Source organism: Agelaius tricolor, unplaced genomic scaffold, assembly GCF_023055355.1.
Source record: "Agelaius tricolor isolate 1412-34295 unplaced genomic scaffold, bAgeTri1.0.p SCAF_3, whole genome shotgun sequence".
Classification (NCBI taxonomy): Eukaryota; Metazoa; Chordata; class Aves; order Passeriformes; family Icteridae; genus Agelaius; species Agelaius tricolor.
Genome location: NW_027269263.1, coordinates 8409827 through 8437638, shown reverse-complemented (window position 1 = coordinate 8437638; position 27812 = coordinate 8409827). Strand labels below are relative to the sequence as shown.

At 36.3% G+C, this 27812-nt stretch overlaps 1 protein-coding gene across 2 annotated transcripts in view; it reads right to left on the bottom strand.

The window, feature by feature from the left end:
* Positions 1–693: 693 nt before the first annotated feature.
* IGF1 (insulin like growth factor 1) overlaps positions 694–27812 on the bottom strand; it is a 55224-nt gene continuing 28105 nt past the window's right edge. For both annotated transcript variants that reach the window (XM_071422350.1, XM_071422349.1), the window contains 2 exons: positions 16316–16497; positions 694–9028 (listed from right to left, as the gene is read on the bottom strand). In XM_071422350.1, the coding sequence (XP_071278451.1) occupies positions 8969–9028; positions 16316–16497 (242 nt within the window). In that variant the 3' untranslated portion in view covers positions 694–8968. The remainder of the gene's footprint in view (positions 9029–16315; positions 16498–27812) is intronic.

Here is a 27812-nt window from a genome sequence, read left to right as displayed (position 1 = left end):
ACTATCAACTGGGCACTCCTGCTGATGTCCCTCCTCTGCTTTTTTTTATCAGCAGTGTGCAGGTATGAAGAACTTGCCTCTCTTTCTGTGGAAGTTTAGTGTTTAAAGAACTTTGGATGAGGGACCTAATTTACACACATTTAGGAAATACCAGATCACTATGTTTTTCCTTGACTAGGTTCTTGTCCTTTTTTTAAAAAAGAACTCCCAATAGATTTCTGAAGCTTACCTCACAACAACCTTTTCCTGCAAGATGCCATATTTATTCCATATGCCATATAGTATTTATTCACCTACCCACAGATTCTGTTCTCAAGAACAGAAGTGATAGAGATACAAGCCAGATACTGGCTACCCCATAGTTCTGTTGTAGTGAGGAGCTTTTGAGAGACCTCTGTAAATCAGTTCAGTCATGTTCCTCTGTGCATGCACACAGTCAGCTCCTGGTCATTCACTTCTATCAATTTTATCTATAGGTTCCATAATTTCATCTGCTGACATTTCCTTTCATCGAGGCTCTTGAGCCACTTTCCATGCCAGCTCTATTTTTAGGATGAATGGAGCCTGATCACCCTGCTAAGGTATGTCCTGATTTTGGTGTATTCTGAGAAAATTGAAATGTACATGCCAGGGAAGGGAAAGGAAGAATGCAAATTGCTGCAAAATCTGCATGGATGATGAATTTTCAACACATTTTTTATTAACCATAATCCTTTATTAGACCTCACAGAGGTGTAAACTATACATACAAATACATTAGAAAGATACCCTCTTAACAGTAATGCTTCACATTTTGGACCTGATACCAAGAGGGTTGCAAACATTTCAGTACATTCTACAAACCAAAGGGTGCATTAGCCTTTATGTATACAGAGTGACAAAGCCCTTTACTGAAATCAAAGTAGATAAAAGTGAAAATCAGTCAACTACCTCTTCCAACCTTTACCTACCATAAATGCATATAAAAGCCTTTAAAAGCATGAATACACTATTATTTATGGAGCAAAGTTTACTGTTCTAGACAGCTCATAGAGAGAGGGGAAGAGAATGGTCAAGATGGCATTACATGAACTGCAAACTAGCAAAACTTCTTGAATTTTTTTATATTTGTACATACCAAGAGCTCCATTTTTTTTGATTTATTGGTTGTTACTAAAAAAGCTTATAAGTGCTAGATGGGGAGAATAGCGCAACAAAGACATTGTTGAGGTATTTGGGGGATTCTGCAACACAATGATGTTACATACACAGTATGAAATATTATTTGTCATCAAGTAGTGACATTGTATTATGAGTAAGCACGAGAAAATAAAAAAGAAAGAATAAATCCAGTTAGAACTTTAATAGATATTTAAATGGTTTCTAGTAAATGAACACTTAACACTTGTCACTGTTTGGTTATAATGACTTGAAATGTTGATAGTAGGATTATTCAGTAGTGAAATCAGAAATTCATGTATCCACATTCATGCTTTGCATCATGGAAACCCCAGTTTTTGTCAGGATACCAATTGAGGTCCAACACTGAAGAAAGAGAGGACATTTACTCCTTATGGAAAGACTGTCCTGAAAAGCAAGTGCTACTAATCTCTTTGTTTAGCATTCTGGGTGGCTTTGCAGTAATTTGGGAGAAAAGAAAGCTTATACATGATTTGATTATCAGCAGCAGGTGGTGCTGCTTCTTCTACTTTCATTTTGTTTCCTGACATCCTTGGTCTTGATAAACATGTTTAATATTCAACCTTAAGACTCCAAGGATTAAGAAACTGTGAAACAGAACCATCACATTCTGACAAAAGCAATGAGAGGTGTCAGACTACAGGTGAAGCTGTTCAGAATATAATGAAGTACCAATCTGCTTTCAGCGGAGTCTTTTATGACTCATGTCTGATGAGACTTAGTTTAATCAGGCAACTATTATCTTTATACTTCTGAGAATTATTTTTTTCAACTTGCTCAGGATTTCTATAGAATTCTGTTGGACTAATTCCTTAGAAATTGTAATAAATGAAAAGATATGAGTGTATCACACTGTATCATGTGCTCTCACTTGTATGTGCTGTATTATATTCAAACTTGTCTCTAAGTGGAAATATTGGAGAGAATCATAATTCTTATGCAGTATTTATATTAATTACATTTGAAATTCTAGTGTAAAAAAAAAGAATTAATTGCTGTGCACAAAATAAGGACATTTTATCTCTTAATTGATAACACTTTAGTCTGTTTTGGATCCTTTGTCTTTGATCATTTTTGAAGTGAGGATTTTTTTCACACCATAAATCAGGTTAATGCCAGTAAACCAGGAAGAGTGGAACATTCACTTGATTTTTAAATTTATGAATATAATTATATATATATATATATATATATATATATATAATAATTGTATATATTTCACTACAAAATAGGAGTTTCATTTAACCATTTGTTTATATAGTTATCTGAATAAATGTTTTTCTTTAACATGAGTACGTGAAGCAAGATCCAATTTGTCAGGATATAGTCCTTTTTGTTTTGCAGGTATTTTGTTGCTGCTTTAGAGGAATTAATTCTACTAATGAATTGAAAATATAATAATGCAATGCCTTTGATTTAGTTAAAAAATGGTATGAAAAATTATCTCTCAACTGTATTTTTTTTATTTCTCACAAACTTCAATAAAATGTGAATATATAGATATTTTAGGTGGGTGTATGTTTAATACTTGTAGGAAAGAATGTTTAGCAGCAGAAGTATCACATTGGTGCTTTTTATGACTTTTGTGAGCTAAGCTGGCAAAATAAAAAGCTACTGAACAGCACAGAGAAATCAAGAATTATTTTAAATAATTTGGGGCATAGGAATTTGCTAAGCCTTTTCCACTTCTGATATAGGTAAGAGTGCTGTAGAGGTGGATGAATTATTCTTACAAAAAACATATAAATGACAAAAATAATAGTTGAGGTGATGACAGAAATCATCATTCAGCTCTGTTTATATTACCTATTATTCTTACTTTGAAGAGATGCTTACACTTAAAAAAAACACACTTAATAGAAGTTTTATGGAGAAAAATGAAATAGAAGATAAAATTTTAATACAGGTTTTTATAATATGGCCCTCAGAGTTAGTATTTTATATCTGTATCTAAACAGATAAATATATTTGCCTGATGACAATGAAGAGGTGTTTTATGGTTTAAATATCTGGTCATTTCTTTAGGTATGAAAAACAAAGACAGGACCTAAATTGTGACATCCATATTACACAATGCTCTTCTAAAATTAGATTCCAGTTGGATTACTGAATATAATCCATAAAATCTGAAGAGAAAAAAGCAAGCATTTCAAATTTTACTTGACAGGAAAAAGAAAAGCATAATATACACGTGCACACACACATGCACATAGACATGCACACGCTGTAGCATTGTCTATATATACCCATATATATGTACATGTGTCTGTATATGTGTATATATACACAACTACACCCTTTATGCAGCTACTGATAAGATTTTAATGTAACCATCAGGGAGATCCTTCCTGTTTTGGCCTCTGCCAGAATGGAATCTCTATACTGCATGACGTGTAACCAAATTTCTGGCATTCCCATACCACCCTTGGTGTAAAAAAAAAAAAAAGGTCAAAGAATATTTCTATATATCAGATACTGTGTGTTTGGGCATTTATAGTCCAGTAAAATACTCCAATGCTGTCACAAGCAACATGTTTAGTGTAGGAGTAGAATGGTAACAACTTTGTGTTGAAATCTTTCTTTCCTTCTTTCAAGACAAATTTAATCTAGCTGCTTTACTGAATGCCACTTCCACACATGAATTGGATAATTGGTAATCTCATTAAGAAAAATTCTTTATTTTATGCGGATTGTACCCAAGAGAAAAAAATATCACTCATCTCCTCCTCCTTATCCCTTGCCCCCAGAATCAAAACAAAGTGAATAAAAGCAAAACAACCCTCCCAAACAAACAGACAAACAATAAAATTATGTTGCAATAGTCTTTTAACTAAGTTTGCTGGGTGGAGCAGGAGGAAGGAAAAACGTTGGTTTTGATTAGAAGCTGGGTGTTTGGAAGAATAATTTCCACTGACCAGTAACCTAAAAAGAGGGACCAGTATAAATAGACCCTCCCAAATAAATTATTACTATTCCTTTTCAGGCTAAAAATAAAACATTTTAAATATATTGATTATACCTTCATCAGAACAACATAAGTATTCTATTTGGCCTATAGGTTCCAAGAATCTCTTTTTGGGCTTAATTTAGGATAATTTCAAAACAGAAAAATGAAATGTGAAATTTTGCACATAAGGTTGTTCATAGTGACCACATAAAGTAATAAAAGAAAAATAATTCACAGACTGTTAGCCATATATTTCAACTTTTTCTCACAATTTGGAACTGATGAGAATTAAAAACCCCAACAATTTCCTATTAGGAATAATTTTTTTCATTCCTTGTTAAATTCAGATGTGCTTGCATCTTTTGTGGGTTTTAAGAACATTAAGTTTTCAATTAGGTGCCATGAGTAAGAAAGTAATCAGGTAAAACTGAAAATGTGTGCACAGTGAAAATCTCAATCATATCATGCCACTGAGCAAGCCAAATTCTATACTGATTTCAGACTAGAGTATGGCTTAAAAATCTCTGGTATGATATAGGACTTGCACAATCTGAAAAGCTTTCAGTCACACCAAGGCTTTCAGTTTCCTGACTTCTAACACTTTTCTTCATCTGAATTTCTGACTTGGAATAGGAATTCAGAATTTCATTTAAAGTTACGAATTTTTGTGGCATTTTGACTCTTATTCCTGACCCACCTGCATCGATATAAGATTACTTTGCTGTTTTTTGAGTGACAAAAAGTTGAAAAGTTATGGCTAGTTTTATTTCTATTTTAATAACCATACCTATGTAATTTTCATACATTAAAAAAATATTTATGCTTTCTTTTATATTTTAGTCAAGTACTTTCTTAAACAAAACAATAGCACCACTTTGGCATTGTTGGCCAAATCAGTAACAGGTAAAGCAAATATGCAAATACACTTTTCTGGTCTTGTCATATCATGCACTTGCTTGTAGAATGGAGAGCCAACAAGCCACAGGGCTTGGCCTGAAGTCTTCATTAATCGACTTTAACCATTGGTACTGAGAGAACAAGGAGCTCAGGGGCAACTGATCATGGCTCCTAGTTTTGTGTTGAATTCTCTTCTGTAAAAAAAGCTTACCACTAATTCATCCTTCAGTCTTACCAAAGGGATCAGCAGGGTAAGCTGCCTTGGAAATAAAAGGGGGCTATTTTCAGGTATCTACCAGGACTGGATGCAATATCCCAGGCTTTGATTTTCTTGTCTCTCTTGACTGAATGGTGCAAATAAGCTCATACAAGTCCTCCATGGAAGTGTGGGTTTATAACTACATTTTGAGCAGAATGAAGAATTTATTGATTTTCCATTTGAACTCTTAATGACTAATTATGTTTATTATGGAGTTGAGACTTAAATTTTGCTACCTTGATGAAAGAGAGATACTAACTGAAGTGGGTTTAGATCTGCAGTGCTTTTTGGACTGATTGAAAATAATGAGGTTTAATTCACTTTTTAAATTATGCATTTCAGTGATATTCTGTGTAATAGTTGGAATTTTAGGTCTATTCTAGAAAGCAGAGATCTGTGATCTCTGTCATGTGACTTACACAATAGGGAAGGATGAGAAATGGGCTTTTGTTTAGCATTTCAGTGATTTATGAGAATCAATAGCATGCGGTGGGAGCCCTGTTCCTAAATATCTGGAGTGCTTTTAAAAATCCAGCTGAACCTTTCAATTTCTCTGATTAGAAGATTTTCAAGGCAGACTGCTTTGTACTTTTGGGAGGGAGATGCTTTAGCTCATACTTCAACTTCTTTAAGTAGTGGATTTATAGTGATTATTAAGTGAATGCAGCTCTTTATCTTTCATACTAACTAGTTTACCATGTGCTCCCTGCCATATGACTGGAGATTTCTTATACAAAGTGCATTCCCCACCCATGTATTTCCCACCTCTGTGGGGCTGGAGCTACTTCCCATTTTGTGATATTTATTCTCTGGTAAAGCAAAGTGTTGCCTTTGAAGTTTGCAGCTATTCAGTATTTATTTTAGCTGCTTTCAAGAATTGTTCCAATTTGTTTAGACAGTTGTCAAATTGTGATAAATATTGCTGTCTCCGAGTGACATTTTCTAATTATGGTTTTTCAACAGGAGAAATATAGTGGCATGAATGTGAGTGTGTGAATCCCAAGATAAGACCAAAAATTTGAATTAATTTGCAGGAATTAATGCAAAATGATGTATAGCTATTCAGTTAAAAGCACATCAGTAAAAAAGTTATCTACAAAGAAACTTGCTGCCACAGATATCTCAAATTGCTTTTTACCCTCACACCTTTCTTCCCTCTTCCCCTTAGAACTTCAGAAGAGACAGGGGACAGAAAGGGTCATGGGGCTTGAAATGGAAATATGTATTCTGTCTGTGACATCAAAATAATGGCTTGTTCTTAGATTTCATTGCAGAATTCTTACAGCCACTAAAATAAAAGTCCTTCCCTCTCCATCCCCCCTGCCAAAAAAAGGCCTGTAGGAGCTGTGACAGGTATCAGAATTTCTAACACTGTTTATTGAATTGGTGGTAAATAATTTAGGTTAGTTTCCCCATCTGTTTCTCTTTACTTTCTTCCTTTTTCAACATAACTATCTCAGTCGGTGAGAGCTGTGACATATTCTTTTTATTCATTTGCTGTTCTACTTTTACATTGCTATGGCAGCTTATTGTGCATATAGACATCCATCTCACAGAAAGCAGAGGGTTTAAAGAGTTGTATAGGAATACATTGCACTTGTTAAAAATACAAACCACAAATTTTCTATGGGAATAGAAAAGGAACTACAATAATTTGTTAGACTTTTATGACCTTTCCTGCTTGTTTCACAAGGGACTATTGAGAAGCTGTACATATACAGTCTGGAGAGAACTTTCTCTTGTGTTTAAGTCAATAGTTATCCACTCTCTCTTTTGCTTTTAAAGCCCTTTCTTCTCCAGAAGGGTTACTGCAGTAGAAAGTAAGGCAGATTTGAGCAGCCTTCAAAAGGAGATACTTCCTTTATAGATCTAATCTGCCATCTCCCTAACTGCTCCCTTCATACACTGTTTTCCAGGCCCCCTTTGGAGCTGACCAAGAAATGCTTCATCCCTTGCCTGAGCCTACCACATGCAGCATGGTGAGGGGGAAAAAGTTGAATGGGACCACATTGGGGTTCTTGGACAGGGTGGATCAGTGCCTTTCTCCTCCCTCCCTCTTCCTCTGCCTTCCCTTCTCTCATAGACAGGTTTAATGCTCACCTTGGGACACTGTTGGCTGCTTATCCTCCTTCACTGCTTGGCCAATCTACACTGGGCTGATTTACAAAAATGCAGCAGAGGCGTTCTTCAAGGAAGAACCTCTGCAGGGCCTATCAGAGTTACATGGCAGGGATTATCTGGGCATCTCTGACTCCCACAAGAGCACATGAATGGCACTTGTAAGTGAGGGTGTAAGGATGCTATGGTTAATCTCTCCTCAAGGACTCATTATACACCAGTAAATTGGTGATTAGACTAGCTGTTCTGATTTACAGAGGTATGCAGCCCAACTCAGTCAGGTAAGCCACATCTGGTTGTGGGCAGAATTAAAATGGAGGGGGGCTTGAGTACCCCTTTATGATTGAACAGAGTGCTGGTATTTCAGAAACATTTAGGCCCTGGTGGATTACTCTTTGAAGTAACTTATTTTGCAAATTGTTTTTCAAATTGTCTTCCCTGGGCCTACACATGAGTTTCTGTTCCACCTAATCAGATGTCAAAACACCACCCTTCAAGTATCTAAGAGAAAACAAGTATTTTCTTTTGAAGATGGTAAAGTTATTTTCATGTTGAAATCTGAAGCCATTTTAGTTGATTTAAGCTGAATATTTTTGAATGTAATTTGTTATTTAATCTTTGGCTTGGTCTTTTTTGCTTTTTACCATATTTGCTTTTACCTATTACCGTTTTGGCCAGACCCTTTCATGTAACAAACTATAAAATAGCACCGTTGTACTATAAAACAGAGATTTTTTTACATACTGTTTGATATATGTGTATTGTTGATATGCTAAATTTTACATACTGCATTATATGGAGGAAGAAAGAAGTTACCTATACTGTTACAAAATAATTACCTGGAAGAATCATTACTGGTTCGAGAGCCTATGTATGCTTTAACTGCTTTTAAAAATCTTTTGTCTCACAAATTGCAAAAAGAATTTGCATGTTTGCAAGAGAAGGAAGAATAAAACTGTCTTAAAACAAATGCATCTATAACCCATATTTTGTTGAAATGCCAGAGATGGAATTAATGGATTTTTAAAACTGTATATGTTACCTTACTGCTGCTGTTACTGGGAATGTCAAACTGTGCAAATATGAAGGGGTAGACAAACAATGTTTTCAGACACTGTAAAACAAACAGCCTGTTGCTTGTTAAGAAGTGCAAATAAAAAAAACCACCACTTAGACAAGGCTGATGAATGACTCCAACAGCCAGTGTTCATAGGTTAATTTAGTGCAATTGGATCCATCAAAAGCCCAAAAATTTGTAGGCTTTTGAGGGGCACAGGACTTTAAGAGTTTTCGTGCAGGACATTTAAAACAGGTTAACAAACAGCAATATATCAACCACAGAATTTTTTTAGCTCTGGTCTGGTTAAAATGTTCTGTTCTCTAAAGACTTAATATTGGAATGTTTAGTTGCATTGTTCACTGGGAGAATGCCCATTGGTTGAAATTGCATCAAGCTTTTTAAAACAAAGGTGTTTTTTAAGTCTTCCAATGTTTAACAAATAATTTATTTACAGCAAAGTATCCTGCAGATGGCACATTCATTCTTCATTCTTGTGGATGGCATGTTCTTACATTCTGTAGTTTCTGTTTCCTGTGTTCCCTCTACTTGTGTTCTTCAAATGCACTTCCTGAAAGTTTAGAAAGAAAAATTTATTACAGGTAGTTTTAAATACATTGTATGATCACAAAACATATAACAGTAAGAAAACAGTTGTCCAGAGTGCTGGAACTGCTAGGTAATTGTGTTTTAATCAATAATTCAGTTATCTACAGGGAACTTAACTATGCAGAACTTCTGTACCTGAAATTCCCTCTTCTCCCAGACATAAACACTTTGACTGTTGTCATTCTTGATCTTGGCAGAAGAGGCATCTGCTGCTGGAACCTGGATGGGCTTTAGTAGTACAGCAGGTACCAAAGATTTCCTTTCTTTCCCAAAGATATTTGCAAAGGGAGGATGTAGATGGGCCAGGAAACTTTTGAGTTGTAACTGCAGGATTTATGGAATCTCTTGGGCTTTGGTACCAGGTATTTTCAAAATTGCTCTGCTAATTACATATTGCACAGATGGCATAATAGATTTGTTGGATAAGACCTTGAGGAGTAAAAAAATTGTGGGTTTGCTGTAGGAGCTGCAGCCATATAATTTGTATTTTCAAAACAGTCAAGGTGATGTGCCAGGCAAATCAAGAGAGCTTTGGAGTGAATAATGCCCTCAGTTCCCAGTCATTCCACACACAGGCCAGCAGCAGCAGCAGTGATGGGAGTGGTATATACATTTCAATTTGATTTCCTTGTTTGCCACTCTAGAAAATGTTAACCAGGCCCAAGAGTGCATATTCTGTATCAGACCAAAGCCAGAATTTTTAAGTGATGCTCTATATTTCTAATACTCATCAGAAGTCAAATCCTTAGTTCAGTGAAATTATGGGGTTTTTTCCTAAGAAAAGCAAAAAACCAAAATCTCTTTAAAAGGTGAAGCCATGTGTATGCAGCTCTACCACTGCATTAGCTGTTATTTAAGCCCTAAAAATAAGGAGCCTCTAAAATTTAAAGTAATAATGTTTTCTTGCTTTTCTAATGGACAGAAATAAAATGAAAGCTAATTTGGTGCATTGGTTTTGTGGGGGTTTTTAGTAATTTCCATTAAAAATACTATTCTACTTATAACCTTTCCATTTCCCTTCAGTATCTATTAAAAATAAAATCAGAAATTAAATTAAAAATAAAGCAAATCAGAAACTTTCAAAGGATTACAAAACTTGAACTCATAGAGAGCTTATAATTTTCACTGGATTTGTATTGGCATCTGATGGATATGAGAGGAATTATTATTTTTAGTATGCAAAACAAAAAATTAGGCAGTACTAGTAATTGTTAACTTAATTATACAACCACCAAGTATAAAACATTGAGCCAAACTAGGATTTATCAACACTGACAAGCCAAAGTTGTTAACAACAAAATAGTCATAATGAAGAAATGTTTTTGTTAGGAATATGCCATTATAGACTAGATTAATCATCTAGTCACTATTTCTGTGCACAGTTCAGAAGGATTCTGGCTTGTCTTCATCCAGTTTTGCTAATATTGCTGTAGAATAGCATCAATCAAATACAGAATCAGAAATGTCAACAGATTTCTGCTTATCCTTAAATTAGAATATATTTTTCTTTTCATTGCCTGTTTCTCTTCCAGCTTTTCCAAAATGACCTTTGTTGCCTTCACTTTTTCCTAAGTTATACATTAGTTTTCATCCTGAAAACTCATTCTGGGTGAACCCTTAAATTTTCACTGATTAAAATCATCATTGCAGCATTTCACAGGAGTCTGCCAACACTAAGGATCCTGCCTTATTCTACAAGTTCTTATGTTGGTTACAATGAGCTAAGAAAACAGGAATTTCTTTACTCATATGCCCAGGTTTTTTTTTTTTTTCTACACAGCAACAAAACAAAATATTCTCCTCAGTGCTGACCCTAGGTGCTCCTCCTTGAAGAGAGTTTACCAGCATGTCGGAAAAGCTCAATGCTTCATTTTATTTGCCAAAAGTCATATATTCTTAAAGATTACAAACTCTTGATCTATAAAAAGACAGTGAGAGCCTTAAAATGAAACAACAGCCATTTTGCATTGCAGTGACTTTCAAAGTCTATTTAGATTAAAAATTAGCTGTATGTTTCCAAAATGAAAATATAAACTCTCACTGCTACTATTGTTGACTTTAAAATGGCTTTATCATTCAAAGCAGGTACTAAGGTGCAGGAGTGTTTCACTTACAGATTTTAATAATGACATGTAGGTGGTAAAAGAGTTGTCATGATACAACTAGCTTTGAAATTGTAGGAAGATGGCAGGTTGCTTTTACTTCCTTCTCCAGAATCAGCATTTTGATACATAACTACCAATAAGTGTACTGGTGGTAGCATGCATGCCAGAAAATGCATTATTTTCAAGTATGAAATACTGAGACCACTGGGGGGAAAAAAGCACAGACCCCAAAAGCAGGTGGGAATACCTGAATTAGGTTCTCAGACCTGCATTTGTACTGATGTAGAAAAGTCTGGTTTGTTTCTCAAGTCTTTGAGAAGAAGGTAATCAGAAATAAAACTGCTCTGAGCTGATATTCAGACCCACACAAAGACAATCATAATTTTAAGATGAGAGATGCAAAATGTGGTCAATTTATGAGTCAGCTAAAGAACAGGGAAGCAGACTTCTAGCCCATCACCTTCAGCATGGGTCTTTGGAGGCATCGTTAGCAGTGGGATAACAACTACCTCAGCAATGGTCATTTGACTGAGCTGGAAGGGTACTGAGAAGCAAGCAGCAGCATTCTTATCCTATTAGGGCAGACATTCAAACCTCATATTGGCATTGAAAGTTCTCTTGCTCTATTGGTAATAAATGGAAAGTCTAATGTTTGTAGTAACAGGCATGATACCTTAGCTATGAATTCTCTGGGGTCTCTGAAAGCTTTCTAGTTCCGTGGGCAGTGTGATCACTGACATAAAAACAGGGCTGCAAAGCAAGCAATGGGAGAAAATAATTCTCTGAAAAGGCCAAGTCCTTCTATCTGTTACACCTAAAAGTTCAGCCATTGGCTTGGTAATGTGGCATGGCTTCAACAGAAATTAGGATTGGTGCTGTGGTGCTTATTTTGGCCTGTGAATGTATCTGAGTTGATACCGAGCCAATTACAAAAGAATCTGCCAGTCTTAGAAAAATTAATGAGAAATATTGCAATACTTTTTTCTGTTTTCTTAATGGCATTTTCTTAAACTAAAAATACTAGTATCTTTTCCCTTTCTCTCTTAGTCCCACTCAGTATTTATTTAAATTCTGAAGATTGGATAAAATATGAAAAGTATTTTTGAGAAAATCCACCTTCTATTCATACTTTGTCGGTATATATATTTATTTGTATTTTTCACATATGAGGCCTAAAGAAGAAAAAGAACTGTAAATCTGAGGAAGAGCAAAATTATATCTAGATATGCACCACTTTTACCATTTTGCTCAGGTTGCAAGGGGATGACATGGCACTATGTTCATGAACAAGTTCAAGTTGTGCCTGGGCTGGTGTAGATGGGATGGCAGGAAACCTTTTTTCTTAGAAAACATTGTCAAGCACTGTAAAAGGCTGCCTAAGGAAGTCGTGAAGTCATTATCCCTGCACTTATTTTAAATATATGTAGATGTGGCACTTAGAGACAGGATTTACTGGTGGACTTGGCAGTGCTGAGTTAATGGCTGGACTCAATGTTCTTAGAGTTCTTTTCCTACCTAAATGGCTGTATAGTTCTTTTTTACTGGATTTTTAAATCAGCCTCACCAACCTTCATATTCAGTAATAATTTTCAAGGTACTTCATAATCTGAGAAGAACTTTGTGACATTGTTTCTGTGACACTGCTTCATTTGAAAAGGTCACGATCTTCCCTCATGTGTGCAGTTGTGAAAATTGCTCAGTTGTTTCCTTTGGTAGGGCAGTTGTTTTTCAAAGAGCTATTCAATAGTTTTCCAAATTGCTGTTAAAATTTAATTCACTTAAGGACAATTGACTAAACTTTAAGCATTTTTCAGAAGAGGAAGAAACAAACAAAAGAAAACCTAGATGGTATCATGACACTGAAGGTAGGACTTAAACTCCCCTTCTTGCTCTTGTTTTGCACTTTAAAACTCTAAATATAGTGTGGAACTAGGAGAAACCATTACTTTGCCTTCCAGCAGAAATACTGAAACTGTAAATAAGGGAAGATCCCTACTCCACTCAACTAAGATCGTCTACCAAATTGTACCTGGCAGGAACCATCTGCACAAGGAACTGGGGAAATAGACCACTTACTTAAGCACTACAAACACTAAGCCAAAACCCCAAATCCTGGATTTAACCATTTAAAAAGATTGAGGAGATGCTGCAAAAAAGACTATCAATGTATGAAATGCATAAGAAACTGATTCTCCATGAAATCTGAGAGGAACCGAACAACTTCTTATGTATTCCACCTAGTCCTATCTTACATCTTGCATCTAAATATGAAAATTTTGAAGAGGTTGTATATATAATCATAGGGGTGTGTATATATATATATATATATATATATATATTTACTTCCTATGAAGAAGATATAGATTTCATATATAGCATATCATATTGAGAGAAACATTGTTTAACAGAAAAATAATTTGACTTAAGCATATCTATTATTTTAGTTAAAATCAGTGGGATATCAACACTATGAACTAGCTAAATACATTCATCCTGGGAGAGTGTGTCCAAATAAAGTTTGAAAACAGTTGTCTTAATGATGGCATGTACAACTGACTGCAAAAAGAAAAGAGAAATAAAAAAATTAAATGAGGATATGTACTGTTTTTGTCCTACTGAATTCCACTTCTCTTCCCTCCAGTGTACTTTCCTCTTATCTATCAGAAATCTGAATAGTAGTTTCTCCTACCTGTTCTGTATTTTCATTTCCTCGAACTAATTTAATTCATCCACAGATAAAAATGAAAATTTGTTTGTATTTCCCAGCAGATGTGTTATTTTATTGCCAAGTTCCTATTGAGAAGCATTTATGATTTCTTTTATCTGTTCAACATGCTCCTTTTCACGCACAGTTTCCTAAAAAGGTGTTTTCTTTAATATTAAATTTATCTCTAATTTAATTTTCTCTCACATTTTCTAAAAATTCCATCCTTTATTTGGGATGCATGTTGCTTCATTCAGTTTTGCAATACTTTCTGTCTTCTTGACCTCTTTGATCTAATTCCCTCACCCTTTTTCTTTCTCTTGTGCTCCTCATTGTCCTTTTACTGTCCTTTTCACCTCTTGATTTTTTTCCCTTTTCAATTTCTGGGATGATTTCTTCAGCAGCTATGCTCTCTCAATTACTCAATTACAACTCCCTTTTATTTTTTTCTTTCTTCCAGTACCTCTCCTGAGTGCTACCTCCCCTGATGCTGCAGAAAGATACAAGGTCTTTCCTGTCTGTAAAAGACAGTGCTCTCCTGCCTATGTTTTAAACTGGGAAGAGGACAGCTGCCTAAAGATGACATCATTCCTTAGTCCTCCAAGGAAAGTGGTGTGGAGATTCATCAAAGAGCTGGCAGGTATCTTGTCTCCTTTACTCCAATGTTTTATCCATCTCCTTAGCAACAAGCATGGGAAGGAGCACACTTGATTCCTGGCCAAGCCTGTTTCCTTCTCTCCAGCTTTCCTTAAGTTTATGTGTGCCCAGACAGGAATAAACCTAAACCAGGGGTTTCTTATCTGCAGTTGAGCTCCACCTGAAGAAGTCTTCACTTGTTGCCCTATGTGCCCTTTGAGGTCTCAAGGTGATACTTCCCAGGAAGGATCATACGAACACTGATTTTTGGAAAACTCTTGAGGAAGGAAGGGGAGAGGACTCCATTCTATGAATTGACTTATGGGAAAGAATGGATGCTGGAATGATTACAATAGTTCTTTTCATAAAGTTGATATTTAAGGATTTTAATACACAGCACTGGTTTCCTGACTTCCTATGAAATCTTAGGTTCCAGGTCTTGTAAGCAAAAATTTTCAGATAACTGCAGGAGTGATGCCAACATGTGTGTAGGACAGACAGGGTCAACAGTAATAAAATAAATCATGGGCGACTTACAGCAGAAGACAGATAATATGTAAAACAGATGTTCAGACCTCAAACAGGAGATACAGTTGAACATGAGCTTAATTGTAGCCTAGTCTAAGATGGGTTTTCTGAACTGTAGGCTCTGTTGATGCATACAGTATAGATACAGTATATCTGGTATCAGAGGAACAAAAATCTGGATACTCAGAACTCCACAATTCTATAAATAATACCAATCAATATTGGAAGTGGCTTGGAGAATATGTACATATATATATATATATATATATATATATATAACTTTAAATAGTTAAAATTAAGTATTCAATGATTGAAGTGACTATCCATTTAATTTAGTTCTGAGAAACAAAAAAAGGGCAAAAATAATGAAGAAAAAAATAAATAGCAGAATGTCTGATTTCCTTCTTCAGGACCAATTCTACCTCTACCTAAGAGGGGAGGATGAGTGAAGAGATTCGGGGTAGATGAGTTGGTAAACATTTAGTGTTTAGTTTCTCTTTTGAAAGAAGTCTTAGGTGGTATTTATGACTGGATGATGTAGGTACTTGTGACTTATTGCCCTATGGCAGGACAAGACCTCACAACTACTGGTTTAGCAATTCCATGTTTAATTCACTGTTCTAAGAGATGAGATGGAACACACCACTTCCCACTTATTTCCCACCTTGGCAACTATTTTCCGAAGTTCCACTAAATCTAGTAGGCAGAACACACCAATTGTTTTCTATGTTACCAGCCTTGATTATTGTATATGCTGGCAATGTCCTGATGAAGGCAGGAATGATGCATCCGACTGCATGTTCTCAGAAGGCTAATTTATTATTTTATAATACTATATTATATTAAATAACATTATACTATACTAAAGAATAAGAAAGGATACTTACTAAATGCTAAAAAGATAACAACGAAAATTCGTGACTCTTTCCAGAGTCTCGACACAGCTTGGCCCTGATTGGCCAATGAGACAAAACAACCCACACCAGAATCCAATGAAACAATCACCTGTGGTTAAACAATCTCCAAACACATTCCACATGAGCAAAACAGAGGGGAAGCAAATGAGATAAGAATTGTTTTCCTTTTCTCTGCGGCTTCTCAGCTTCCCAGGAGAAAAATCCTCGGCAAAGGGATTTTTCCAGAGAATGTGAATGTTAAGTTTGATAGAATTTTCCTTCCCTACAATATGTAGGGTTTTTTTTTTGGTTGGCTCTTTTTTTGTTGGTCTGGTTTGGTTGTTGGTTGCTCATTGGGAATTTTTGCCAGCCTGACCTACCTTTTGTGCTTTTGGCATGTCGGTGTGGCGCTGGGCGCGTACGGACCGCGCGGATTTGGGCGGTTTTATTGGAGCACAATACATCTCCAGCCTCCTCAGGTCACAGCTCTGGAAGCAGCATTCATCCACTATTCCCTTGTGGTGTAAGCGTCTACTGCTGGATCCATACCCCGTGGGCTTGCCTGTTCAAAACACAAAGGGGAAGTTTCTAGGTTAGAAAGGAAATGCAAAGGTCTCAGGAGCAGTCATATTATTGAGGTGTATTATGTTAACTGAATCACCAGTGGCCATTGTAGAGGCTGCCTTTGAATATTCCTTTCCAGATATTCCTGGAAATGGACAGCTTTGATCTCTATGTGTGGTTGCTATTTAAGCATTTGAGCAAATCTATGCCTTCTTAGAAAAGTATTATTAAAATATTTTATTGAACTGCTTCAGCCTCAAAAATGGAGAGGGAGGAAGCTGAAATCTGGCATTTGGACACCTTACAAAGGAAATTTACCTTTTAGCTTTTGTATGAATACTGATTGTTGAGCCAGCCGTTGTTTTTAGCTAGTGTGTAAAACCACAGATCACAACAGTGTTGTAGGCAAGTATTTCCTAATAAGAAAGGCTACACTGAGGTACTGTGTACAGTCAGAGTGTGGTTCAAAGGGGAAATACTGTGTACCACTGCACAGGCTTTAAGGTCTGCCAGCCAAAAAGTGGGAAGCAGGAATCAAAGTAACCGATGAAATAGGAACGTTGATGGAACAGATAAAAGTGGAAGATTTTATATTCCATAGATTTGCACAAGATAAGAAATGGGAGTGATATAGCATGGCTTTCCTTGGCTTTGCATTTGCACCGGCCATCTATGGAAAATACTTAATTGGCAAATATTTTGCATTTTTCACTCAGCTCCAGTAAAGGCCAACACTTTCATTCATACAATGCTTACACTCTTAAATTTTTGTCTTTTTTCCTCCTGTGGTTTTTGATTTCCTTAGTAACTGCTGAATTCTCTGCTGTCCTACACAAAGATTAAAGACCCATTATTTCCTGGGATTATTTGTACACAACCAAGTCAAATGTGCAGTTGCCCTGCTATGACTAACTACAAATGAAGGAACAATAAATTCACAAAAAGTAAGTAGTTGCTTACTTACTACATCTATTTTAAAATTCTGATAGAATTTGGTTTTAGACAGTAAAATTCTGAAAAGATTAAGTGTTTTGTTTTGACATTTTCAGCATTAAATGTTTCCATTTACAGAATGATCCACTTTGGTTAAGAAATGAAAAATATGGAAAAAAAGACAAGTATGCCAAGAGCCAAAACATGAAGTAACTCAATTCAGTCAGCTCTACCAATTTCTTTTCTTGCCTTTTTTTTTTCTCTTCTCCTTCTCAGTTATATCACTGAGACCAAAAATCTGTTATTCACAGAGTTTGGCAGGAGTTTACGTTTTAAGAATTACTCAAGTTAAATAAAGGATAAGGATATAAAAAAAGATGAATATTCAGTTTCTCTTTGAGAACTTATTGCCCCAAATGCTTATACAGCAACATTTAGGTCGATATCCCTGTATTTGTCCTGTAGTTGTCAATTTGAAAAGACAGCACTACATTTTACTGTTCCCTGTGATTTAAACATGTATCCACTGATGAAGAACCCTTGAGGCCATAGATATTAACAAATGAAAAGACCTCTAGTGGTACAGTGTGTCTCACATTTTAGCCAGCAATTCAGCCAGTTAAGAACTAACTATCCCTACGAGCTTTGTAAACCCAGGAAACAGGCTTTTTAAATGTCTTTTTTCCCCCCAGGGACTATAAATTAAACAAAAAGAAAAACATTCTTACTTAGTATATTGCAATTCACTGGAGGCCTCTATTGTACATTGCCTGCTAAATTATTTGTTTCATAAGACTAAACAGTACAGCAAGCCAGGAGTAGATTACAGTAATATTTTGGTTTGTGTCTGTGTGTGTGTTGTTTTATGTGTATTACTGAAAAGTACTACAAATACTAGAGATGTGGAGTTTGGTTTTAGAGATGTGGAGTTTGGTTTGGTTTTTTTTGTTCTTTTATTTTTTTTTTTCCCCCAATTATTTTCCCTCACTGAGTTACAATAGGAAATACAAGCTTTTCCCTGGATACTTTTCCTGAAATCTGCCAATAAGGTTGTTTTAGCCTAATACCTTTAAAACTGAGCACTCCTGATAAAGTGTGGAGTGTCATGACTTTGCAGTATACCCACAGCTGTACCACATTTGGTCTTGTTCCCATTTAGAGCATGGAAGGGCAAATTCTGTTCCTGGATATTCAGGTGCCAGATCCAGCTGAACTGCAGGTACAAGAACTGATTAGTCAACCTTCCCTTTCTTTTATCAGTCTGTCAAATTTTCATAAGCAACTAAACCCTGAAAGCTTCTGCTCAAGTTATTTTACCCTTCAATGTCCAAATTTAATCATCTATAAAGTTGATAGGTTTACTAACCTATTCCTGCTGCCTGCTTTAGTTATTAGTCAGTAGCAACATTTTTCCATACCATCATAAATATACATAAATATAATACAAATCCTGAATCCTGGAATCTTTCTGGTGAAAATCTCAGAGTACTTCAAAATCATTTTTAGAGTAGCCAGACCAAAGACATCAATGTATTTATCTTACAGAATAATAACTTTATGAAGGATGTTATTATATAACATCTAATAGCTCTTCAAAAAGCTTGTATGGGACATGTAACAAGATGGGAATGGAATCTCTATCACACCAATGATGATTTCAGCTATGAAACATGACATTCACTTACTTGTAGACTTAAATATTTGTGCCTCATATGGCATAATAAATGCTAATCCTTTATATAAAGATAAAATTAGTATTGAGAAGTTGGAATTTTTTATTCCAATATATGTTTTCCCAAGGCTTTCAAAAGACCAAAGCAATCAAGTATACTTAAAATTTGTGTGATGTAGAAAGATAGAAAGTGTGATATTGCCTAATGTGCTGTACAACAGAGAGAGCAAATTAACAGAAAAAATATTCCTTTTCAGTAATCATGATCCACAATCATAATTGAGAAGTATCTGATGACTAAAGTGATTTTTAAGCAATAGATTTTAAATTGCTGCTGACCTTTTAAGTGCTGCAGTATACAAAGATGCTATCACAGAGAAAGATGAGATAAAGAATTACAAGGAGATACCACCACTTTTACAGATGTTATCACTGTTGGGCCCATCTGTTCTGGCAGGACTGCAGGGTCAGATGGTCCCAGTTCATCAAGTTAACAAAGCATGCACTTAGATCTAGGCAAACATTCAAGCTCCTACGTGGTGTGTTGGATTAAATCACATATTAGACAGTGAGCATATGCCTGAGTGCTCTCCTGCATGGGGACTGATATAACTAAGCACTTCAGTTGCTCTCTAGACAAGAGTCCATATTGGTAAATAAATGGCACGTGGTTCTGCATTTTAATGTAATTTCTACTCCTTATTTTTGTTTTAATAGTATTGCCTTCAGTATGGACTGCACCTTCTGTGTCACTATACTGGGAACCCATAGTTCTTTCTCATCTTTCTGACATAATTTGAGTGCTGCCTTCCAGCTGTTATCAAAAGTTCCTTCTATTTACTCAACCTTCAAAGTGCTGCCTGTGGACATACAACAGTCCTGGGCATTCCTTTTTGCTGATGTACACTGATTTCCTTGGAGGTTTCTTTCCTTTTTTGTCAGTGTCTAGCTCAAAAGGATTTCATATCATGTAGGTCAAAGTTTATTTAATAGAATATTTGGCTCTTATTTAATCTACTTTATCAAATCTGTGGATGTCTCCTTCAGTGCACAAGAAGAAGATATAAAGTCCAGTCCCAGTGATGTCTCCTGAAAGCAGTCCAAGGTACAGGATTCCAATAGTTAAACAGCTGGCTTCTTCACTAACAGCACTTCCCTTTAAATGATGTAAAGTCAGTGGAGTAATTCAGCAGGACTTTTCTTTCTGTTCTTCCTCATCCCTACAAAATATCCTCCTGTTGCTGCCACTGGATCTGCTCTACCACTGGTTTCAATGTGAGAAGAACTGGTGTTGGTGGACTACAGAAGTTTTAAATGTCAAGTTATCTAGGCATTCTGTGTAGAACCATAATCTGCTGTTGTAGTATTAAAATCAGAAATTACATGAGAAATAGCCCAGGATAAATGCAAAGCTAATCTAATCTAGGACTCTGGGAAAGAACTGGAGTTATGTCTTCTGGAACTTTTATGTGACTCCTTGTATTTGCTGTTGTGTCTTTTTAGCTGAGCAGTAGAACTTGAGTGCCGTGTAGACTGTAATTCACAAATGCATCATAAATCTGAAAAAGAGTGCACTTAATCCTAATCTAGTATTAGAGTCAATCTTCAGCTGCAACTGCAGCTTTTAAAGTATGGTGAAAGGCCATTGACCTGTTAGAGTGCTGTGGTCTTGTAGCAAGAAACAAAATGTTTCCATCAAACGTTGAGGTCAGGTGCAATTTGGAAGCATTGACAGCAGCTTACAGCATCAGGATGTATGGGAGCATCCTGTAAGGCAGCAGGTAGGTCAGACATGATTTTCCTGTGTCTGAGAGTTTCTGTTGCTGTATTACAGCACAGTAATTGAAAAAGAACCTCCTGTGTGCTAGATCCAGACAGGGAGCTGGTGGTTGGAGAGGTTTTGAGTTGCATGTGCTGTGTGCCTTATGGTGGCACAGAAGGCTAGGGATGCTGAGCTTGAGATGCGTTTTGCTCATCTTTGGTCTCTGAAAATCAGGGATCTAGTTTAAGACAGTGAAATCACCTGTGCAAGTGTGTATTGAGAGTGAATTTTTCCTGTATTGAATGGTTTGCTTAAAAGTAAATGTATTGTCCTCTGAAGGAAACTATGTTCTTTCATTAGCTACAGATAAAGCTAATTGATCTAGTCTTAACATACATCCACAGCTTCTTCTAGGAAACTGAACTCAAGGAAAATGAATTAAATTAAAAATTATTTGTCCTAAATCACAGAATGTATGCATCTTGCGGAGTACAAAGCTGTTCTCTTTCATTTCCAATTTAATAATTAAATATGACAAATTGTTCTAAAGAACATGTCAGCCAGTGTGCTGTTTAATTATGTATCTGTACCTCTTTGACTAAATTCTGTATGTTAGTCTAGTACTGTCTATTTTTGCATTATAAATGCCTTCATATGCAAAATAAGAGACTGTTGATATCACTTTTCATCTCCTTGTAATCTTGAACAAATGGATTAGTGTTATATTGGTAATACTTCTTGAGGGTGCTCTGGAATTTCTAATCTGTATTTGAAAAATTATGAGTCAATGTTCAATCAGCAGGAAATGCCTGGGTTTTGATACTTCTATGAAGTGTTAAAACAAACAAACAAGCAAATAAACAAACAAGCAAATAACAAGTCCTGGGGATTGTTGTAAAGTCCCCTACCAGAAATACCTCAAGGTTTAAATGTGCAAAGTAGTCAATCTGATTTTCATGTAAATAAGTTGCAAGCATTTTGAAGTGACAATATTTAATATTTAGTTTCCATTTTCCTTCAATGTTTTGTTAATGCAAAAAAATTATTATGCTTAGACTGATTTTTGTTTGTATTCATCAAAATGAGCATATATTAGCATTTATAAATGCTCAATGAATGGATGCCCTAGCTCTGAAATCTAATTTAATATGCATGAGAATAGAGGATAAGCTTTATCAGTATGCACAAGTAAAATCTTTATGAAAGCATCTGCATTTGTGAATATTGGGATATTGCACTACAGCTACTGCTTTGTGGAATTCTAGATTGTATTAACTACTGAGTCCAATGCAATAAGTTGTTTGCTCTTTGCTCTGAAATCCTAGCAAGTAAGACTGGGAAAATATGGACACTGAGTTAGTATTGATCGATAAGAGAAATCTATCAGGACTTCACAGAGTGTTTTGCCTGAATAAGTGAGATTTATAAACTTCACTTTTTGAAATAAAGACAGCTCTTTGATATTTCAAATGCAGAGTAAAATAACTATTTCACTTCTTTAAAGTCAGTGAGACAAGTGTAGCTTTTTTTCCAGAAGATCTTAATTTGTAATTTGTATGACTGTGTTTGTTTAGTCTGTCCAGTAGTTAAGTAATTGTTTTTTCTTATAGAAATATCCTTTCAGAAACATTTTTCCCCTTCATTATAGAATTGAGAAGGAGTTCTTCTCTTCCCTTAAACTTATTTCCCAAGTACAGCACTTGTAACATTTTCTTCTCCCATACAGGTGTGCTGTACTCTGCTCCTGCTATGGAATAGCTGTTTTGGAGGCCATCAAGTGTATTAAGCATGCTGCTTCACCATTATGCTTCACACAGTAATTCCCAAGCCATTTACAATGTGTGAAGAGAAAGCACTACAGTTTTGAGAGTTGTGCTGGGAAATGAAGCAGGAATTTCAGTGTTTAGATATTTTTGAGGGGAAAAAAAACAACTGGAAAAAGAATGGGAAACAATGTGATGTCTTATTTTGCACCAAAACAGTGCTCTGGAGGGTGAAAACCTTGCAGACCTAGCACAATTCACAAGCCTACATAGATTCCAGGGCTGGAAAGTGCCAGATGCTGCCAAAAAATATATACTTTGGCAAGGGAAGTGCTTTGCTGAAGAGAAATTCACCATTGCAAGAATAGCCAGGTTGATCAGGGTTTAGGACAAGATAATTAGAAGCCAGTAGGTCATTGCTACATCTGAATACCGCCCCTTAATGTGCATTGAGGAGGGCATTGATAATACAGACCTTCATCCATAATGAAAATACATCCTCTCCCCTTCTTACACATGCTCTCACAGGAAATAATTACTGCTTAGCCTTGTGTGTGGTGGAAGTAGGAACCAGTCATGATAGAACCTTTCATATCCTTCTTGTCCCAAGCCAGTGTAAAACTGAGTTTTATTCGGATTACCAAACTAATAACAATGAAACCATAAGACTGGGTGAAATTGTAGCATTGCTGAAGTCACTGGTAAATTGGTGCAGTCAGGATTATGTCTTCATGAATCAAATGCCAGAAGTTACTTGTATATAACCTGATCCAAGGTCTGCTGAAATCAGTGAAAAGTTTTTCACTGTCCTTAGTAGGCTTCTCAACAGGCTGGTATTGAAAACTTGCTTTTTCTTCCAACTTTAAAGTTCAGTGAGTAAATACTGTCTTAGTGGCATCTAAAGAGATTGCTGGGAAAGGGTGTGCTGAGATTCCTTGAAGGAGGTAAGAAGAAGAGGACACTGATGCACAGTGTGAAGCAGAATGACTGATACGTGGTTAATGCCACTGACCACGTAACGTGCAGTACATTGCTTTGCACTTTGTAATCAGAATTTTAGCTCTGTAGTTACTCTTTCTCAGCTGTAGACTGAGAAATGAAAGCAAATAGCAAAAGCCAAACGTGGTACTCTAGCTTTTGCATTTTGGCATCATCATCTGATTAGAGGCATTAAGGAATGGCTGTTCCAAGTCCCATCTAATATGTTTCCCATTGTCCATGAGTGCATGTACTGGCACACATTACAATTTTAATTTTTGTTTCTACAGAATAGTCCTTACAGGAGGATTAAGTAGGTGGGCACAGGCCAATGTCACCTACCAGAGAGGTAGACAATTTTAATTTCCTTATTAGAAACAAGTACTGGTTGTCAGCAGCTGAACATGAGCCAGCAGTGGGCCCGGGTGGCCAAGAGGGCCAGTGACATCCTCCTTTTATCAGCAATAGTGTGGCCAGCAGCACCAGGGCAGTGATGGTCCCTCTGTTCCTGGTGAGGTCACACTTGGAGTGCTGTGCTCAGTTTGGGGCCCCCTCACTACAAGAAAGGCATTGAGGGGGTGTCCAGAGAAGGGCACAGAGCTGGGGAAGGGTCTGGGACACTGGTCTGACAAAGGAGCAGCTGAGGGAGAGAGCTGGGAATATTTAGCCTGGAGAAAAGGAGACTTGGGGGAGACCTTATGACTCTCTACAACCATCTGTAATGAGGCTGTTGGGAGATGAGGGTTGGTTGATTTTTACTTCTTCCAAATAAAAAGAGATAGGAAAAGGGGAAATGGCCTCAAGTGGAGCCAAGGGAGGTTCAGGTAGGATGTCAGGAAAAAGTTCTTCACTAAAAGGGTGGTCAAGTGTTGGAACAGTGATCAGAGGAGGGTGAAGTCAACACCCCTGGAAGTGCTCAAAAAACGTGTAGGCACTTTGTGATATGGTTTAGTGAGTAAGGTGGTATGCAGTCAAAGGCTGGACTCTATGAACTTGAAGGTCTTTTCCAACTGTAATGGTTCTGAAGGTGTGGCAATAGAAGAGAAAGTAGGAGGGGAAAAGAAGGTAAGGCCAGTAAGGGCCTGGCTCACTCCTCACTGACACCATTAACTTTGGTGGGTTTGCTCTAGTGTGCTCTGAGCTCTGTCTGCTGAGATCTCACATCATTGCCAGGGGCTTTGCCATGGAAAAGTGTCCAACCTTGTACAATGATGCAGCAACAGAGCCTAAGGAATGAACAAGATTCAGTTTTGTACCTATGAAGTCCTGAATCTTCTTTAGACTTTGTTATTGAACTTTCCTGTACTATGACATGAATTACTCCAGAAGTTACTTTAAGCATGGTCAGATGACTTAATGCTTTTGGTAAAAGTCCAGCATATAGTTTTCTTACAGCCAGCACTTTAGATGTGAATCATTTCCAAAACAATCGTTTCCAAAACATTAAAAAAATAATTTTTTATTGTCTGCTACTTTTGGCCATATTGGGATGCTTTTACCTGTGAAGATAGACTTGCAAGATTCCTGATTAGAAAGTACAAATTAACCACTACATTCAGAAGGGAAATTAAGACAGAAAGATTGGGACAGATTCTTTTATCTTCTGTGATGCTAAACAGTACTGTATCCTAAATTTCAAGAGCTCTTTGCAGAGAAAGATAAGACCATAATTTGAGTAATATTTATGGAATCTAACTATCAATTATTTGCACAAGAGAAAGCTGTGTCACTGCCAGGAACTGAACCTACATCAACATAAGCACCAGGCTTTAACTATATACCTGTCTTTCTTCAACCATATTTTTTGAGTCAGTTGGACATGTAAAAATATAATCTTGAAATGAAACATTCATTTGAGGTCATGATGCTCCTGTTAAATTTGTCAAAGGAGATAAAAGAAAAGCGAAACTTTCCAGAGGAGTACATAGTCATTAGGGAGTGAGGATGAGGTCACTGGGATGAGAAAGGGACAGTGCATTGTGGCTGGAACTAAAACTAGGTAAAATATGGTTACATTTGGTTCATCTTTCACTCACACTACCAGTTGTAGCTCCATCCTTTAGTGATTTAGTTTTGCAAGTAGGAGCTAGGAAAATTAATTCTAGTGAAAGGAACATAAAGAAAAAGAAGTCAGTGCTGAATAAGAGATGAAACTACATTTGCTCTCCTCGTCCTTCCAGCTCACCCTGTTACTGCTGAAGACATGCAGGGGGATTATAAGGGAACACTGGAATAGTGCAGGGAGAAATTAGTTCCAGTATAACACCTTAAGTACCAAAACTGCAGTTTCTGCAGGACCCTTGAAAATAGAAGTGCTTGTAAGCAGGAAAGCTGTTTTATGAAACAAAGAGGATGCAATCTTTCTTTTATGGGGCTGACAATGCCCTCTGTGGTCATGCTTCCTAAAATGGAATGTAGTGTCTGAATAATTTTTTTTCAGTCCTCAGTTGCTAAGTTTCAATGGTCTTTTCAGGGAATTTAAAAGGTTTCAAAAAGGTTTATTTCCATTAAAAGCGAAGTTTTTATAAGTAACCAGGATTTTTCCTTTATTTTTATTTTTTTCTTTCCAACTTAAGTTTGATTGGTAATTGAAAGTTTTGCATCTGTTAAAGATGTTTTTGAAATGGCTTCTCTTATTTTTCAATCCTGTTGTCCTTTTGCTTCACTAGGCTTCTTCTCTGGGTCATATGGGAATACTGTAAACTTTAAAAGGGCTGTGGCAATGTTGATCTGGCCTTTAAATTTTAGGTGCTCACTGACTTTTCTTGAGCCACAACATCCACAATTATTTAAGCAAGAGACTCCAGTTCAGCAGAAAAGCAGTAGGATGAATAAGTATTCTTATAAGTGTGTAGGGTTTTGCATTTCTCTTACAGGTGCCATAATGTGTAAGCTTAACGGTGACTCTGTAAATCCTGTTAAATGTCCTTTGTCTGCAAAATCATTCTTCCCAGTGCTGGGCCAATGTTTTTCACATCATGTCGTCCACTTTGTCAGTCTGAGCCTAGCCCTGCTCAGGATCTATGGTGGTTATTTAAAAAAAAACATTGTGGAAAAAATACTTGTCTTAGGCATCATTGGCCAGTGGAGGGCTTACATGGTGTCAGAGCAAATGAGAAAGTAGAATCAAGTAGTTCCTATAAAATGCATTTCTAAAGGATCTCTTGTGGGTTATTAAAAATCACAGCCCTTTTTAATTCTCAGGTTTTCAACACCTATCACTCATTTTTTATTCCTTTACACGCTAATAAATCTCAAAGCCTGCAGGACTTTGAAGAAATCTTTTGATCATCTGAAAGCAGAGATTCTGTTTTGTCTTGGACATAGACATCAGTATGGATATCTATGGTGTGAGTCTTTAGATATTTAGTTCTGAGGTTACAAGTTACTTAGCTGTATTTGAGATTAAGAACCCAGTATTCCAATTAAGACTTAAGATGTACGAGGAAAAATGATGTTCAGGCATACCCTGTTGGTACCCAGAATTTGACTTAATAAGATCATAAATATTTCCAGATAACTAGCCTTAAGTAGTTAATTGTAGTTAATCCTACAATTTAATCTGGTACAGATATACATAAACTGAATCCAATGGCATAGAGAACAAAGCTTCCACACAAGAAAGCCACCTAAACACCAATATCCTTGATTTTTTTTCCTCTTTGCTTCTTCTATCTGATTGGATACAACTGAAGGAGTTGGAGAATGCCCAGGTGAGGTTAAATTATTTTTCAGATATTAGATGTGCAGTTGATTTTCATTTAATAACATATCCAAATCAACTTTGTCATTATCCACTCAAATGTCATTGAAAAAATAAAAAAAACCCTACAACCTCCTGCACTATTAGTACTTATACAGTTTTAGTGAGGATATAGATGCCAGCATATGATCTTTCTTTCTTTCTTTCAGATCTTCTGTAGCAAAACCTTTTAGAGTTCTTTCCACCGAGAGTGAATTTTGGATAAAATATGACCATTGCTCTCACTGAAAATTTGGGCAGAAGATATCCCAAATTAAATTGAATTTTTTGTGGTTTGGGAAAGCTGGATTAATTTTTTCCTTTGTTTTTTTTCTTCTAACTTTCACTAAACTCCTCACTGCTTGCCAGAAAAGGAGGTGCCAAAATAACCCAAGGAGGTTGTGCAGCCTCTCCAGAAGTGAGGAGTACAGAAAGTTTAGTGAGCAAGGCTGTTCACTCATTT